Genomic DNA, 15,985 nt, shown 5'->3' with positions numbered 1-15,985 from the left:
GGCAAATAAAACCCAAACAAATAAAAGGAAATCTCAACTGGTAAGTAGCCTGTTGCCACAGGGATTTAAAAACCTTGCACATAGCACCAGGGAAAAAAAGATCAAATTTACGGTCGTAAAAGGTGAAACAAAACGGTTTGTTATGGTTCGTTGCTCCTCGGTAACTTCTCAGTGATACGGTAAAAGTTTGGGAGCACTTGAAGAAAGGTAGAAGAACAAAGTCACTGTTGTAGAAGATTTTTTCTGATCAGTTTATGGGTTGGTGATAGGACAGGGAGAAAAGGATGAACAAATATCGGCCGCAAGTTGGTCAGTAGGCTACAAAAGTGTACCAGCAGCTAATCCTGATCCATCATCATCTGCTTGCACAGACAATAGTAAAGACACCAGGTATGAAGTCACTGACAGGATAACTATTGGTAGAAAAAGTACATGCATCAGGATGCAGTTCAACTCGAGCAGATTATTCAACAATCAACAGCCACATGAAATTTCCCTCTTCATTTCTTCCTGAGCTTTGTCTTCATCCTCTCAACTGCGCCTCTCAGTGTATCTTCATCCTTGCAGAAGGTGAACCTCACCAAGTTCTTCCCTTCCTCAGGGTTGAGATAAAAAACGCTTGGTGGTATGGCGACAACACCGACTTCGCGAATCAAATACTCACAGAACTCCACATCATTGCTGAAACCAAACGGGGTGTGATCGACCATTATGAAGTATGTTCCACTTGAAGGGTAAACAATAAACCCGGCGGCCTTTAGTCCTTCCAACAGTATAGCTTTCTTGGCGCCATAGTCCCTCTTCAGTTTCTCATAGTAGCTATCTGGTGCTCTAAGAGCTGCGGCTGCGGCTGATTGCATTGGTGTGCAGGTGGCAAATGTGAGGAATGAGTGTGCCTGCCTTAGGCCCCATGTCAAGTGTGGAGGAGCTATTGCCCAACCAATCTTCCATCCTGTTAGAGAGAACGTCTTCCCCAGAGAGTTCATAGTCACAGTCCTCTCATACATGCCAGAAATAGAAGCCATTGATATATGATCAGCCTCGAACGCCAACTTGTCATAGACCTCATCAGCAAAGAGCAAAACATCATTTTCCTTGCAGAGGGCAGCAATAAATTCAAGTTCCTCCCTTGTAAACATTTTCCCAGTAGGATTGTGTGGTGTGTTTATCATTATTGCTCTGGTGTTCTTAGAGACCGTGGCCTTTAGCTCTTCAAGTGGGACTGCAAAGTCCGGAGCACGGAGAGTAATGGCTTTTACATTGGCACCGGCCATCGACAGTGTAGCCTCGTATGAATCGTAGAATGGAGCGAATAATATCACCTCATCACCAGGGTTGATCAGACCCAATATCGTTGCAGCTATTGCTTCTGTGCACCCAGATGTAACAGTAACTTCTTTCTCAGGATCGACTTGCAATCCACTGTCCTTCAAGAACCTTTCAGCAATAGCCAAGTTCAGTTCAGGCACACCATACCCTCTTGCATATTGGTTCTTCCCCGCGTTGATAGCTTGAATAGCAGCCTCTTTCACAAAGTCCGGGCCATCAAAATTTGGAAAGCCCTGGCCAAGGTTTATTGCTCCATGCTTGATGGCAAGCATGCTCATCTGTGTGAAAATTGTTGTCTTGAACTTTTCCAACCGCTTTGCGACCTGCAATGAAGGAACCGAAAAAGGATCAAATCTGAAGGCCAAAAAGGATCAATTCTGACTACAAGTAAACTTCCACTGATATAAGAGCATGCATTGCTGCTAAAATTATGTGTTCCAAGAGAAGTTTCCTTTGATCATATTATGACTAAGTTTCTGGAAGAAAACACTTAGTTCATGTCAGTTGGGTTCTGACATTGCACAACAGATATAGAAATGGCTCATCATGTTGCACACTCAAAAAACATTTGTAAATTTTGTTTGTAGAGCCCCAAGTGCTAGTTCAATATTAAATTATTAACATCTGAACAAAATAGTTCTCTGAGATAGCTCCCACGCACAATAAAAAGAGTCAGTTACAGACTCTATAGGATGCTTAGGTTGGTGAGTCTAATAGTCAATATACTCATTAGTAATGAAAATAATGTGACTAATCTGGCGGGTGAGCGATTATACTGTACATTGATTATGCCTTATCTATATTGAACGAGTCATGATCAACCGCAATTTCGCACAAAACCCAACTTATCAATCTTACTCTGCTCAAAATGAATCAAAATGGTATATAGTGCACTTTCATCTCAAGCTAAAACAATATAAAAGATCAATTTTGAGGCTGGAGATAACTGTAAGCAATTTTATGTAGGAGAGCCATGACCTAAGGATGGACCACTTGATGTTAGCTAAGGAATCTTATACCTATGCGATATGTTGTGAATAGCTTCGTGTAAGAAAGTCTAGTTTTCTTATGTATAGAACTTGATTTTTACTCATCACTTCTAGTAGAAATTCTGAATTACTAGAATCGCTCTTTCTATTCTATTAGAATAGAACATAGTAGAATAGAACGACTCTTTCTTAAAAGAGTTTCTTAGAAGAGTGAAACAAAACTAAAGAAATAGAGAAAAAAATCAAGTTTGGCAAAACGATTAACGTAAAACGCTCAATTAAAGAATCGAGTTGATACTACAATTTGATTACTCAATCAATTAGTAGTACTAACCAGAGATTTTCCGGATCCTCTTTATGAAGAGGGGCCATTATAGGATTCCATTTCTTAATACCATGACCAAAATGAACTCCGGCTTCTATCATCTGTTTCAAATTGATATTCCAATATCTTCTTGTCATTTTTTCCACACTTCTTTTTTTCTTTTTTTCGTCTTAGTTCGCCAGGTTGTCTCTTGCCTGCTCATGGATTTAGCAGGTAGTTCAAAAGGTTGACCTATTTGGGAATCTCCGGATCTATGCTTATTTTCAACTCCCCGAAGCATTTCGTCACTTGCTACGCCCTTCCTCGTCTCTGGATGCCTACGTACCCACCGCAAGCCTTTCCTCTTTTGAACCTCGCCATTAACGCTAAGGCTATGCCACCTCGATGTCGGTTCTTCGCCACCTGGAGCTGTAGGTGGTTATGGAACCAAGGCTCTCCGCTTTCTAGATGATCCCTATAGAATAGGAGATAGAAATTCTACTAAATATCTATCTAATCTACTTACTCCGTTCCCTAATTTCATACGGTGCCGATTGGAAGGGTCATCGCTCAACGGATAAAAAGAGGGCGCGTTATCGATGTGAAATGGATCCAGAGGGACCCCCTTGACATAATGGTTCGTGTATATATTTTACAGAAACGTGAAATCAAAGTTAGGGATAAAGGAGCCAGAAGACATAGGAATAAGGGAATCATTTCCAAAATTTTGCCTTCTTTCTCTCATGCAAAACCGTGCATGAGACTTTCATCTCGCACCTCCACGCTCTTTAGCACGAGATTTTGAGTCTCGCGTGTCTACCATTTCACCACCAAGGCATCTTGAAAGTGAATCGTATTCCATGAATATGATATCTATCGAATGTGATATATGGAATATATGATAAAGGTGGAGTCTTGGAGTATTTCGATCGAGCCAGAAATACCCAATATCTTGTTCCAACAAGATATTGGGTATTTCTTTGTTATTCTGAATTCAGTTAACGATGAGATTTAGTATCCTTTCTTACACTTTCATAACTCGTGAAATGCCGCCCAAATTTTTTTGGTTCACCCCAACATTACCCACTTGTCCGACTGTTGCTAAGCAATTTTGGGATACCAAACGGACCACCCCAGATGGTAATCTTAAAGTGGCCGATTTACCCTCTTTTGCAATCGGTGAACCTATACCAAAGGTTTAGAAGACCTCTGTCCTATCCATTAGACAATGGACGCTTTTCTTTCATATTCTCTTCTTTCTTTTAATTTTTCTCGGAACAAGAGAAAAAATAAAAAATTGTTAGACCGAAACTCTTTTAGGAAAGAAAAACAAATCCATATACCATATACAAATAGATGAGACATATATTCTTATTTTGCCCGAGGGATTCGAATTAGCACTGCCCGACCGTATTTCTCCTGAGTTGAGAGAAAAGATAGGAAACCTCTCTTTTCAGAGTTATCGTCCCAATAAAAAAATATTCTTGTGATAGGTCATGTTCCCGGTAAGAAATATAGTGAAATTGTCTTTCCCATTCTTTCCCCCGATTCCGCTACGAAAAAAGACGTTTCTCCTCGGTCCATAGAGAAAAAATGTAGGACTAGTGCCGACAGTTCATCACGGAAGAAAGAACTCACAGAGCCGGGATCGCTAACTAATAGAATAGTACTACTAACTAATACTAATATATAGAAATAGAAACGAACTAATATATAGATAATTGAAATTGAAAAGAACTGTCTTTTCTGTATACTTTCCTCGTTCTATTGCTACCGCGGGTCTTATGCAATCGATCGGATCATATAGATATCCCTTCAACACAACATAGGTCATCGAAAGGATCTTGGACGACTCACCAAAGCACGAAAGCCAGTTAGAAAATGAATTCCTATTTGAAGAGTGCCTAACCGCAGGAGTATCCTACTAACTATGAATCTAGCATTAGGGCATTATTACCAGCTTTAGCTAAGAATCCTTTGCCAGAAGTTTGTAGGCAAAGGATTGGTTCCTGATCAAAGTTGCTTAGCTTCAGCTGTGTCTTGTGAAAATCCAAACACATCTTGGTTGACAGCCTTGAGCCTTCTTATTTTAATCTTTTTCTTTTCTTTCTGATGCGGCGAATTATTTCAAATCCATCAAGTTGAGCATGTCAAGCGAGGCAGAAAAAATTCAAGTTAGATGTATTAATACATGAACCATGACAATACATGTTGTCAAAAACTCAAAACAATTTACCGAACAGCTCAAAAGTTGCATCCACAAAATCTAGCATGATCTTACCTAATCATTGCCTTCTTGTTAAATTGAGTGATAGATGCATGGCAGCATTTATAGGAGAACCTCATAATCATCAGATAGCAGGTTTTCAGCCAAGGGTCCAAGAAAAAGATGAGCCAGGGTTAAAGTTTGTATATATGTGGCTTGCAGTATCCTACCAGATTTTACACCTCAAAACAGGGATAAGCTGGTTTATGACCATGATGAAATAGGAAAGTCACACACTAATGGCATTGCTGCTCGTCATCATGCCTGCATTCTTTTTCACATTTCTGGTCATACATCTCTGTATTATTATGCTGCAGGGGCGTTGGAGCAAAGGAATTTAGTAAAGGAAACATCCACCAAAACTAGCACTAGAATTCTACCTCCAAATGGGCATTAAGGAAAGTGTATGTATTGAATGGACATAGCATTTCACCTACAACATCGAATGCATATTGCTTGCTGTGCAGAATAGGGAAATAAATTGCCTGATCGAGTCAAAGATTCATATGATCAACTGATATCAGCAGGCAGGTTTATTTTAAGACTAAATGAAACATGGCTCCATCAGATGCCTAAGAACCACGGAAATAAGTACAAAATGGAAAGTTAACAATACATAGCAGAAAAAGGATCATATAAAGAGGTTTAAACAGAACAAATAAGTGAGGTAGTAGCAATGCTCTATAATATGGTTATAGCCAGGGCAAGCAAGACATGAACTCGATATTCTTGTAGAGGACAATGCTACGAGCTACTACTGCTCCTGTTTTATGGTTATTACATCACAAAAGCAACTCCATTAAACCATCCAGTATTCCAGTTACAATCATCACCAACAAAGTATACCTGGGGTATTACGAGTTCCCCCATATTTTTTGTTAACGTCTGGACGAAAACTCTAGCAGTTACATTCTACACTAGAAAAGTTAGGAATCTAGGAAACGTGCTAGTTAGTTGCCATTTCTTTAAGAAGTAATATGCAAAACACATAAACTAAATAAATGACTTGACTTTGACTAGTTAGTTTGATTAATGGCACAACAAATCTCAATTGAAAAATAGTTTGAGCAAAATCTGCACAAAACTATTCGCAACAAATAGCCTTCCTCTCCTGGCATATACTGCATGCTATTGACTTATTTCCGACATAGATAGCGTTGAATGGATTCAAAATTTTCGCATACCAGCACAGCCGAATGACGACCCACACTAAATCTGATATCATTTCGTCAACACAAAATTCTGATCTTTGACTGTCCGTAAGCTCTTCCATTATGTAAGCTTGTCCTAAAAAAACTCGCAGGACATGCTGCACTCGATTCACACACACATAAGTAATCACTGAACCGAAGCAAATGGTGGTCAGCTCAAAACAAAACACTACAATCTCAAGTTCTCTAAAACTGCAACAATAATCCAACCAAAGATGTTCAGAGTGCACCCCAAGTCTCACTCCGAACCTCACAAATCACAATACCAATCTGCTACTGCTCACGCGCTAGCCTCACAGAGCCGGACACGGACCCGCACACGGAATCTCAGCCACAGAACTCGAGAGCGAGTTGGCAGGACAGAGAGGGTGGCGCACCGACCTGTACGGGCTGCTGCTGCTCCGCCGCCTTCGCGGCGCAGTTGTCGGTGGAGGCGACAGGCGCGGAAGCGGGGGCGGTGGCCATGGGGGAGATCCTCCGGAGGGGCCTGACGAGCGAGCGGCGGAGCGAGGGCGAGCAGGAAGACAAAGCGGGGGAGGGATTTAATGGCATCTCATGGCGGCGGAGGGGGGTGGTCGCGGGCGTGGCCAGGGAGGGGGAGGCGGCCAGGTTCATGAGGCCCAGTCGAGGGTGCGCCGCGCCGCCTCCGGGGTGGGTGACGGTTGCGGCTGCTGCAGAGACCGGGAGGGGGGGCCTGCCGGTGAGGTGTGGAAAAGTCACTGTGGATGACGAGTAGGTCCGATGGTTGTATGGGCCCACTTGTCATTGTGCGGGGGCTTTGACGTGGGTCGCTTTACAAGGGTTTGTGTTTGGGACTTGTTTGGGACTTCGAACGGTTTGGCGTCAGCGTTGTCATGTTACATTGAACCTGGACAACTTTTTTGCCTACAGCAGCAGAGACTGACCAAACCTCACTGCTTGCACGGCATGAACTGATTTGCCTCACGACTTCATCAGGCATGCCCTATACTCCTATGATACTAGTGGAACACAATTTTTTTTTGTCTTCCTCATGTTCGTATAAAAAAGGGTTCTGCTGTAGCTTATATGGTATACATCAAAGCCATTTTAAAGCCTTTCTAATTGGCACCAAACACTATATTTGATATACTGACTATAAACTAATATACTGACATGAGTTTATAGGTCAAAAAAAATTGATAGATGTAAGATAGTTTATCGATCGGTCAACATTAAATCATGTTAACGCTTATGAGTTTATAGGTCCAATATTTTCAATAGATGGAAGATGGTTTATCGATTGGGCAACAGCAGACCATGATATGGTATTAGTTTCTTTTGGCTAACAAATATGATACAAGTTTCTTCAATCTTATGTGTCTTGGTTACTGAACTTTTATATGGAGGATTTAACCCTGGTTTTCATGATACTATGCAGCACATATGCTCGCTGTGACAAGGGATGCGCTGCAAGTAGGTCAACTAATATGTACCCACCGAACTACTCTACTTCATTTGTATGTATAAATCCAAGCACAGGAATAAACTAACAATTAGGTGAAAATGCACTTTTAATTGGATGGAATGAGTTTTAGGTTGGAAAAACAATTGCGTCCCTAATAGTGACCTAAAAAAAGTACTCCACCATTTTTCTCGTTAATCATCTTTTCTTGGAGATCTTTGTAATCATCCTTTGTTTTTTTGAGTGAATTTTGATCATCTTTCGGAAGAAAATGCTTAATGGGTTGACGGGCTTAAGTGCTTTAGTTTTTTTATAATCATCCTTTGTTTTTTTTAGGGAATTTCTGAGGAGGCCTTTCCAGTAACCGGTTGAAAAGCCCAAAACTAAGAGCCCATTCCATTCCGGCCACCCAAATCCTTCGCCGGTTCACCTCGCCAGAATCCGGCGAACCCAAGAGGGCCAAAACCCACCTAAAACCTCTCCTCCGGCGTCCGGTCTCCACCGCCACACATCACCACCGGCAACTACGGACACGTCGACCATGCGCGGCCGTCTCGACCTCCTCCCGCGCCTCCTGCTTCGCCGCCACATCCACCGCCGCTCCAAACCCTCGTCCCCGCCGCCCCCCAACCCGCCGCGCCCGCCGCAGAAGCCCGAGCCCGTCTCCATCCACGGGGAGACGTGGCACGACAGCTACGCCTGGATGGGCGCACTCTCCGACGCCGCCGCCATGCGCCACATGGACATCCACATGGAGGCAGAGGAGAAGTACGCCGAGGCCTGCCTCGCCGCCTGCGGCGCCGACCGCCTCGCGCGGAAACTTCAGCTCGAGATGGCCTCCCGCCTAGCCTCGGATGCTTGCACCCCGCCTGTCCGCTGGGGCCCCTGGCTGTACTACCGACGCACGGATGAGGGCAAGCAGTACCCCGTGCTCTGCCGCCGCTCCGCTGCGCTCCACAGCGAGTTTGTCTCGTACAGTGACCCCTCCGCAGGGTTCGACTTCACGGCTGGGAAGCGCATTGAGCAGAAATTGGTGGACTACAACAAGGAGGCCGAGCGGTTCGGAGGTAACCACCGGAACAGGGTTTGGCTTTGCTACAATGCTACTATGGTTGATGTGTCCTACATTATTGTTTTCTCAACTCAGGATTCCCAATTTTACTTTTGGTGCTACGATCTTGTTACTCGGTTTTGTAGTATTTTGCATGTATCAAATATAGAAATTGTCGATTGTGAGTGTTTGTATGTCTTCAGTTTAATTACTTCCTCACATTTAGCCTATTTGCCTGTTCTAAGAGAATTGACCTGTATTTTTTTTTTTTAAAAAGTTTTGCACCACACACTTTCAACACATTGCACTGATAGAGAGCTTTTACATCGTTTTCTCATTATCATACAGATTATAAAGCTATAGCCATCCTTGATATGCAGGATACTCATACGAGGAACTGTCTGAAGTGTCACCAGATCACCGGTTCATTGCATACACTATGTATGACAAAGATAAGGACTCCTTCACCTTAATGGTCAGGGATCTAGTAACAGGCACATTTTGCGACAAACCTCGTGCTGATCGGGTATCAAATATTTCATGGGCTATGGATGGGAAAGCATTGGTTTACGTTGTTACAAATGAGGATAGAAGACCATATCGGTCAGCGATTTTTTTTCTTTGAGTTGCTAATATATTATTTCTCTCATTTCACTAGTTTTTTACTTTTATTTTTTTGTTAGGTTGTTTTGCAGCATTATTGGATCTAACCAGGACGACATTCTCATGTTGGAAGAACCCGATGAGAATATTTTTCTAAATATCAGGCATACCAAGGATTTTTGGTTCATAACTTTAAATGTCTTTTCAGACACACACTCAAGGGTACTGTTTATTGTACACCTTATCTGTGCTATCATTATTTGTTCTTTTGTTTGCTGCTCATGCATGATTGTTCCTTTTCAGGTGTATTTAATAAAGGCTTCCGATCCCTTGTCCCCAATGACACTGGTGTGGGAAGGGGAATCCCAAGTTCATTGCATTGTTGAACATCATCGTGGGCACCTTTATTTATTTACAGATGCTGCAAGAGAAGGTGTCCATGTTGATTCCCATTATCTAATGCAGTCTGATGTGGAGTCTCCTGGGCCAAAGAGTTGGAAGGCATGTATTATTCATCAGCTGTGTCATGTTGAAGTTTTTGAACCCTTGTTCTCTAGATATACATATGCAGTCCCTTCGTAAGCTACATAAGGAGTTCTCCTATGAATATAACTGTTGTATTTTTTTTGGGCAAGTGCTTTATAAACATGGCATATGTAAATTAGGCTAACTAGCACTTTGTTATAACGCTGTTGTGAATAAGTCCTGCTTGGAATTAGTTCAGATAGGTGACTTCACACATTCTATTTGACTCACTTTTTGATGTTTGAATCAGGATGTTTTTCTTGAGGAACCTGGTGTTATTCTTGAAGATGTTGATTTTTGTGATACTCATATGGTGCTTACTTTGAGACAAGGCAGAGAACTCAGACTTTGTTCAGTTAATTTGACTTTACCTGAAAACATCAAAGTAAGCGAATTGTTTGTTCTTATCTACGAGAGAACTTTGTCTATTAATTTACTCACTCCACAGTTATTCCACCTTTTGAATATCTAAAAACTTTTCTCATATCTGGGAAAGCTTCCTATCATTTACATGTATGCTGAAATCATGTACCATTATGGAATGATAGCTTAATGTGTTCGTTCATTTTGCTTCTCAGGTACCTGCTCGTCTATCAGATTTCCATCCATTTGACCTGCCTCTTCCTAATGACGTGTGCCAGATTTTATCTGGGCCGAATTATGATTATTATTCCTCAACAATGCGTTTCACAATATCATCACCTGTGGTATGCATACCTATCTGTTGTTTTTCTTAGTTCTTTCTTCCATCCTGCTAGTAGCCTTTTTCCCCGTCTTGAGAAGTTATCTTTTGTTTTTCAAACAAGTGTAGAATTTATTTGTTTATACTATTTTTGTGTAGTTCTTATGCAATAACAGTGTCATGTTTCTCCGTCTTGTCATGTATAGATTTCTGAAGCGCATCCCATTGTTTTGTCGCATTAACTTGTCTTCATCTTTTCCATATCTCATGCATTACTGTCATTTTCTTTTTTCTTTGTTATTTCTCAAAGAGAAGTAATTTACAAGATCCAAATAAATTAGGTCTAGTTATGCTTGAGTTTGTTGTCGTTGAAGATGCTTTTCGGATCTAAAAGTAACACTATGGATGGATGATGTAATATGGAACTAACGATTCCTAGATGCTACTTTTTAGGAACTGAGGTGTACACCCCCACCACCTAGGTTCGACTCCTCTTCTACTCGAATTTGGGTGCATATTTCTTCTTATATACAATGCCACCTAGTTCCTCCTAGGTTGGTTGAGTTTCTTTTATGTGCTGCTTTTCGTATTTGGCATTTCTCCATCATAACTTGTGTTATTTGTTACTCACTCCTACAGTCCTACCTTGATATATCGCCCCACCATTTTATCTGCTTCCAACCTCATATCACCCCTTGTCAGCAACACTTTTGTTTTATTGTTTGGAGTTCGATGCCATATTTTTATATGGTCGCAAATTGATAATAACTCAGTATCTCTTCTGATAATCTGCTTGCATAGTTGTGCATTTAGATGTCTAGTTATATTTTTTATCTGTGCTATCCTTTATTAGACTTCCAAGTGTCGATTATGCCGGTATCTTGATTTCTTATGCTGATTGGTGCCTAACCTATATGAACTGATGAATTTACTCAAGATGTTGTCAGTAATTCATACAAAGCCGTATGGAATATACTTTTTGACATTATTTCATTATTCAAGGTTTCAAGTCCCCTATTTTTCCTTTACATGCTAGTCAACAATGCAATCTGTTCTTGTTTTTGGCTTCCTAATTTCTGACCTAGTGCATTGTTACCCTCATGTTTGATGAGACAAACAATTCAGTTGTAAACCACAATACCACTCATTCTGCACTAAGGCTACATCCCTGAAGGGATTGCTTATGATTTCTCTGTGATACAAAAGCATTACAGTTGGTGTCAACTTTCTTCCTGGATTTCTTATTTTCCCATTATATTCTGGGGCCTATAATGGTTTACATTAAATTCATGTTAATACATTTTCTTCTTGACGGTAAGTTTATAATCTTGTAGATGCCTGATGCTGTCGTTGATTACAACTTACTGAATGGGAAGTGGCAAATAGTGCAACAACAAAATATGCTTCATGAGAGAACAAAAGCACTGTATGGGACTGCTTTTGCTGCAACTATGGGGGTGCCATCTTCAGATAGAGCTGGCTTTTCAAGTGAAGATTTAGGAGATTGTGCTTGGAATGAGCTCTCTGAATACTATGCCTGTGAGTACTATGATGTTCCATCAAAGGATGGAGTTTTGGTTCCACTGACTGTAGTATATTCGCGGAAGCACAAACAAGAGGGGAATCCTGGATTACTTCATGGACATGGTGCTTATGGTGAGATTCTGGATAAACGCTGGCGCAGTGAGTTAAAGAGCCTACTGGATCGCGGTTGGGTGATTGCCTATGCTGATGTTAGGTATGTCTTGCATACTTTGTTAAGTATAACAATCTTTATTTCTTGAAATAATTAACGAATCCTTGCTCAAAAGATAATATGAAATAAAGTTGGAAATATTCATATTAACTTCCATCATCTGCATTGAATATTTTTTGTGCGTGACAGATAAATATCAGAAAGAGCTTAAGTATTTGTTGATTCTTGGTAGCTTATGCCATATTAAAAAAAGAATGCCAGTTTGTCTTTTGAGCTTTTGATGGTGTGAAGTTATATTCACTTCAAGCATGTGCATTCAGGGGCGGTGGAGGTTATGGTAAGAAGTGGCACCAAGATGGTTCACGTACCAAAAAAATGAATTCTGTATATGATTTTGTTTCTTGTGGAGAGTTTCTTCTTGAAAAGGGTATCATACAAGAAAATAAGCTTGCTGGATGGGGATGTAGTGCTGGAGGACTTCTGGTGGCTTCTGCAATTAATACTCATCCAGATTTATTTCGCGCCGCTGTTTTGAAGGTATGCAGTATGTAATTAACCATGTATGTGTAGAAAACTAGAAATCGAATGCGTTGCCTTTCAGAAATTCCTTGATTAATGCATTTGGAAAACATTAGCACTTAGATCATGATCTGTTCCCGACTTCCCATATGATCAAAATTGCACTGATATTGAAAAGAACATTCAGATGCTGCAGGGTGGCATTACAAGTAAGACTGGAAACACTCATATACACTAAGAATGGCAAAAAAGCAGGAAAACCAAACTTAACAGCTTATTTTCTGCAGTAGAAATCTTATTTTCAATACTTCGCAAACAATTTCAGTTTCCTTGTCCCTGAATAAGTGAATCCCTCTCTCATCTTAAAAAAGAGGAAAGCAGAGCTAGGTTCTTGTTTCTCACTTGCAACTTCCTGTTCATAGGATCATTATTTGTCCATACTATCCACATCAAATCTAAAACAAACTGCCTTCTTGGTTGCTCTGCTGTACTGAAACTGCAAAAGTTGACTCTTCTAGACCCCTTTTTAGCTGACAGGTAGTCCATGCTAAAGCTATGAGCGAAACTAGATATATATCGGTGCAACATCAATCGGGCCGCACGTTACAAACTTAGAAGCTGATAACCTAACAGATTTTTTAAGTAATTTTTTTATTGATTGTCATTAAAGCTGTGGATAAAAGCAATTGATGATGATTTCAAGTAGCTGGTTAGCCATAGGGAACTTAATTCTCTTGAATTCTTCTTCGAGTTTGGAATTGCCATATTAGTCATCCTTTCTTGGTAATGTTTAATATTTACTATTACTGACTCTGTTATATGTACTGACGGTTCATTACTACAACTTCCATTTTTCTCTCCAGGTCCCTTTTTTGGATGTTTGCAACACCCTTCTCCATCCTATTCTACCTCTTACAGCCATTGATTATGAAGAGTTTGGGTTTCCTGTGGACCATGAAGAGTTCCTTGCAATCAGAAAGTTTTCTCCTTATGATAACATTCAGAAGGATGCTGCTTACCCAGCTGTGTTTGTTACATCGTCATTTAATACAAGGTATGCATAATCTGGGTATTAAGTTACTGCTCTCTTGCCCCCCTGAACTATTACTATCTGCAACATGAACTTGCCATCATTTTATGTATCGTTCCATACCTTCCAGCATTGTAATCTCTACTCTTTACCATATTCTTAGGCCAGGTTTGTGCAAAAAAAGAAGAAGAAATTGGCTAATGCTTGTTTCCTTACATTGCATTGCACTTAATTATACTTTTAGTCAAATACTTGGACTCAACATTTTTTTGCATTTGAAAATGACAGGTTTGGTGTATGGGAAGCAGCTAAATGGGTTGCAAAGGTCCGTGAATCTACTCAATATGATCCAGAGAGGCCTGTAATTCTCAATTTGACAACAGATGTTGTAGAAGAAAGCAAGTATCTGCAGACTAAGGAATTAGCATTGGAGACTGCTTTCCTGATTAGAATGGTAAACAATGTGTGAACAGCATGTTTTATCTTTGGAATCTAAACCTGGTTCTCAAAGATGGAAAGCTCAGGCTATGATGCAAGTCTCCTCCGTTCAACACAATCTGAAGTATTAATCCACTAAGCGGAGCTTTATGAGGTGCCATACTTCTTACCATGCACATTTTTACTGATTTGAAATTTCAAATAACTTGTCCAGCAAATTATCCAGCGCTTGCTCCAGCATGATTTGGCGACTACATAGGCAGAGCCAGAACAGAACATACCTTGTCATAGCAGCAGCTGCAAATTATTCTTCCATCATTCCATCTTGAAACTCCTGACAGCTGATGATTGCCCGTAGCAGGGTATAAGAATGAACATAGCGAACTTCCCGCTACAATGAAGTGGGTGGAACAATTATAGGATCATCCTAATGTTTCTGTTAATATGGGAGGCTTCTAGAAACGACAAGGCAAAATGTGTCGTAGGTGTGTCAGCATAATATATTGGAGACTGTTGGAGATGATTTATCAGATGGAAGTCGACCTGTAGTACAATTACGGTTCTCCACTTTTCATTTCTCATGTTAAATTTGTAAAGTGATCCTATTGCTGAACACATGGAATTTCCATGTCTTGCAACTTAGGCTAGCTATGGTCTTGACGCCTTGCAAGTTGGGCCTCATGTGCCTAGTGTACTTTTCAGAACTGGATATAACCTGTGGAGTTGTCATGCGAATGGTTTTATTACCCTCTTCTCTTTCTTTATGTACCGGTAGTTAGTTCATAGTTTCTTGTTAGGAGATTACTGCCCATGGTTGTGTACCAGATTTGCAGCTTTGTTGCCACAGTTTTCGTAAAGGTTTCCAGCAGCATGTGATCATCTTAACATGCTTACATGGAAGTTAGTAAATCTGGGTGGTAATGCTTGGGTGCAAGAATTTTGCGTGTTAATTTGATCTTCTTTACTGCTGCAGTATTCAGGGAGCATATCATATCAGTTCAGTGAGGATTGGTTCTTGCTCTGGGCAGGATGCTGCCGGCACATGTTGTCACTGTCTAAAGGTTTGCTGTCGATTGATAATAAGGCTGTCAATGAGCCGAACTCGAATGAGCATGGCATGGTAAGCTTAAGCTCGATAGAAGCTCGAGCTAGCTGAGCTGCCGATGGAGCCTAGAGAGACAGGCTTGAGTTTGGCTCGATTGAAGCTCTTTTGCCTTAAGTAGGCTCGTTAATAGTTAAAATTTATAATTTTTCTTCTCTATTTCTAATCAAGCATCTAAATTATTGAATAGAATAAGAGGCTTGAGAGCTTAGCTCAGCTTGTTTAGGCTCGTGAGCTTTGAACTAGGCTGAGCTCGGCTTAGAATCTTAGACGAGCCAATCTCAAATCTGGCTTTTAGCGAGCCGAGTTCGAGTAACTTGTGAGTCTCGAATTTTTTTACCGCCCTAATTGATAGCAAGCAAAGGCTTCCAAAGAAGGTGAAAATTTCCAAATTGAACGTGTTGGGCTGGTAGTAGGGATGTTAATTTAACCCGATTACCTGTTTATCTGTGGGTAAATGCTCTAATAGGGTTGGGTATATATTGCATTTGATACCTACGGGTATATTCGTGGGCGAAAATACTACCCGACGGTCATAAGTATGGGTAAAGCATACTCGTACCCGCGAAACCTGTTTACACGTATAAACTCTCTGACAGGTGGACTCAATTCTCCAAACCCTAATCCTTTTACCTAACTGGCCTAGTTCTCAGGGTGTCATGCCGCTGCCTCCCCGATCCAGTCGCCTTGTGACCCCGTCCCTGTCTCCTCCAGTCCCCATGAGCCTGATCCAGCCCCTCCCAGCCCTAAGCCAAGCCCCCGCCACGCAGCCCAGCCCCTCCCCGTCCCGACCGAGCCGAACCACCGCTAGTGCCAG

General features: G+C 41.1%; 2 protein-coding genes across 5 annotated transcripts; one reads left to right on the top strand and one right to left on the bottom strand.

The window, feature by feature from the left end:
- Nucleotides 1–266: 266 nt before the first annotated feature.
- On the bottom strand, nt 267–6,806 carry LOC133897206 (uncharacterized). Its single transcript, XM_062337848.1, has 2 exons — nt 6,481–6,806; nt 267–1,652 (listed from the first exon to the last, which is right to left on the bottom strand). Exons 1-2 carry the CDS (start codon nt 6,712–6,714, stop codon nt 501–503), a joined length of 1,386 nt encoding a protein of 461 aa, XP_062193832.1. The 5' UTR covers nt 6,715–6,806; the 3' UTR covers nt 267–500.
- A 1,099-nt stretch (nt 6,807–7,905) lies between these two features.
- LOC133897784 (uncharacterized) lies at nt 7,906–14,937 on the top strand. 4 transcript variants are annotated; one of them, XR_009905967.1, is made up of 11 exons: nt 7,906–8,589; nt 8,954–9,176; nt 9,257–9,398; nt 9,480–9,677; nt 9,952–10,086; nt 10,280–10,408; nt 11,718–12,121; nt 12,400–12,616; nt 13,462–13,652; nt 13,917–14,220; nt 14,428–14,937. XR_009905967.1 is itself a non-coding variant. In XM_062338608.1 (10 exons), exons 1-10 carry the CDS (start codon nt 8,064–8,066, stop codon nt 14,095–14,097), a joined length of 2,346 nt encoding a protein of 781 aa, XP_062194592.1. In that variant the 5' UTR covers nt 7,906–8,063; the 3' UTR covers nt 14,098–14,937. The 4 variants fall into 4 exon arrangements, 1 of the variants encoding a protein (XP_062194592.1); XR_009905966.1 differs by having other exon boundaries at nt 14,305–14,937; XR_009905965.1 differs by having other exon boundaries at nt 14,293–14,937.
- Nucleotides 14,938–15,985: the final 1,048 nt, after the last annotated feature.

This window comes from Phragmites australis, chromosome 17 (genome assembly GCF_958298935.1).
Source record: "Phragmites australis chromosome 17, lpPhrAust1.1, whole genome shotgun sequence".
NCBI classification, from domain to species: Eukaryota; Viridiplantae; Streptophyta; class Magnoliopsida; order Poales; family Poaceae; genus Phragmites; species Phragmites australis.
The sequence above is the reverse complement of the archived record's forward strand: the minus strand, read 5'-3'. Positions and strand labels throughout refer to the sequence as shown.

What these genes read in the sequence shown, in the direction of transcription:
- LOC133897206 (XM_062337848.1), bottom strand. Translation starts at nt 6,714, where the DNA reads ATGAACCTGGCCGCCTCCCCCTCCCTGGCCACGCCCGCGACCACCCCC. An exon ending in AGCAGCAGCAGCCCGTACAG is followed by an intron (nt 1,653 to 6,480) that starts GTCGGTGCGCCA and finishes CCTTCATTGCAG; the next exon opens with GTCGCAAAGCGGTTGGAAAA.
- LOC133897784 (XM_062338608.1), top strand. Translation starts at nt 8,064, where the DNA reads ATGCGCGGCCGTCTCGACCTCCTCCCGCGCCTCCTGCTTCGCCGCCAC. An exon ending in TTTCAGACACACACTCAAGG is followed by an intron (nt 9,399 to 9,479) that starts GTACTGTTTATT and finishes GTTCCTTTTCAG; the next exon opens with GTGTATTTAATAAAGGCTTC. An exon ending in ATTGCCTATGCTGATGTTAG is followed by an intron (nt 12,122 to 12,399) that starts GTATGTCTTGCA and finishes ATGTGCATTCAG; the next exon opens with GGGCGGTGGAGGTTATGGTA.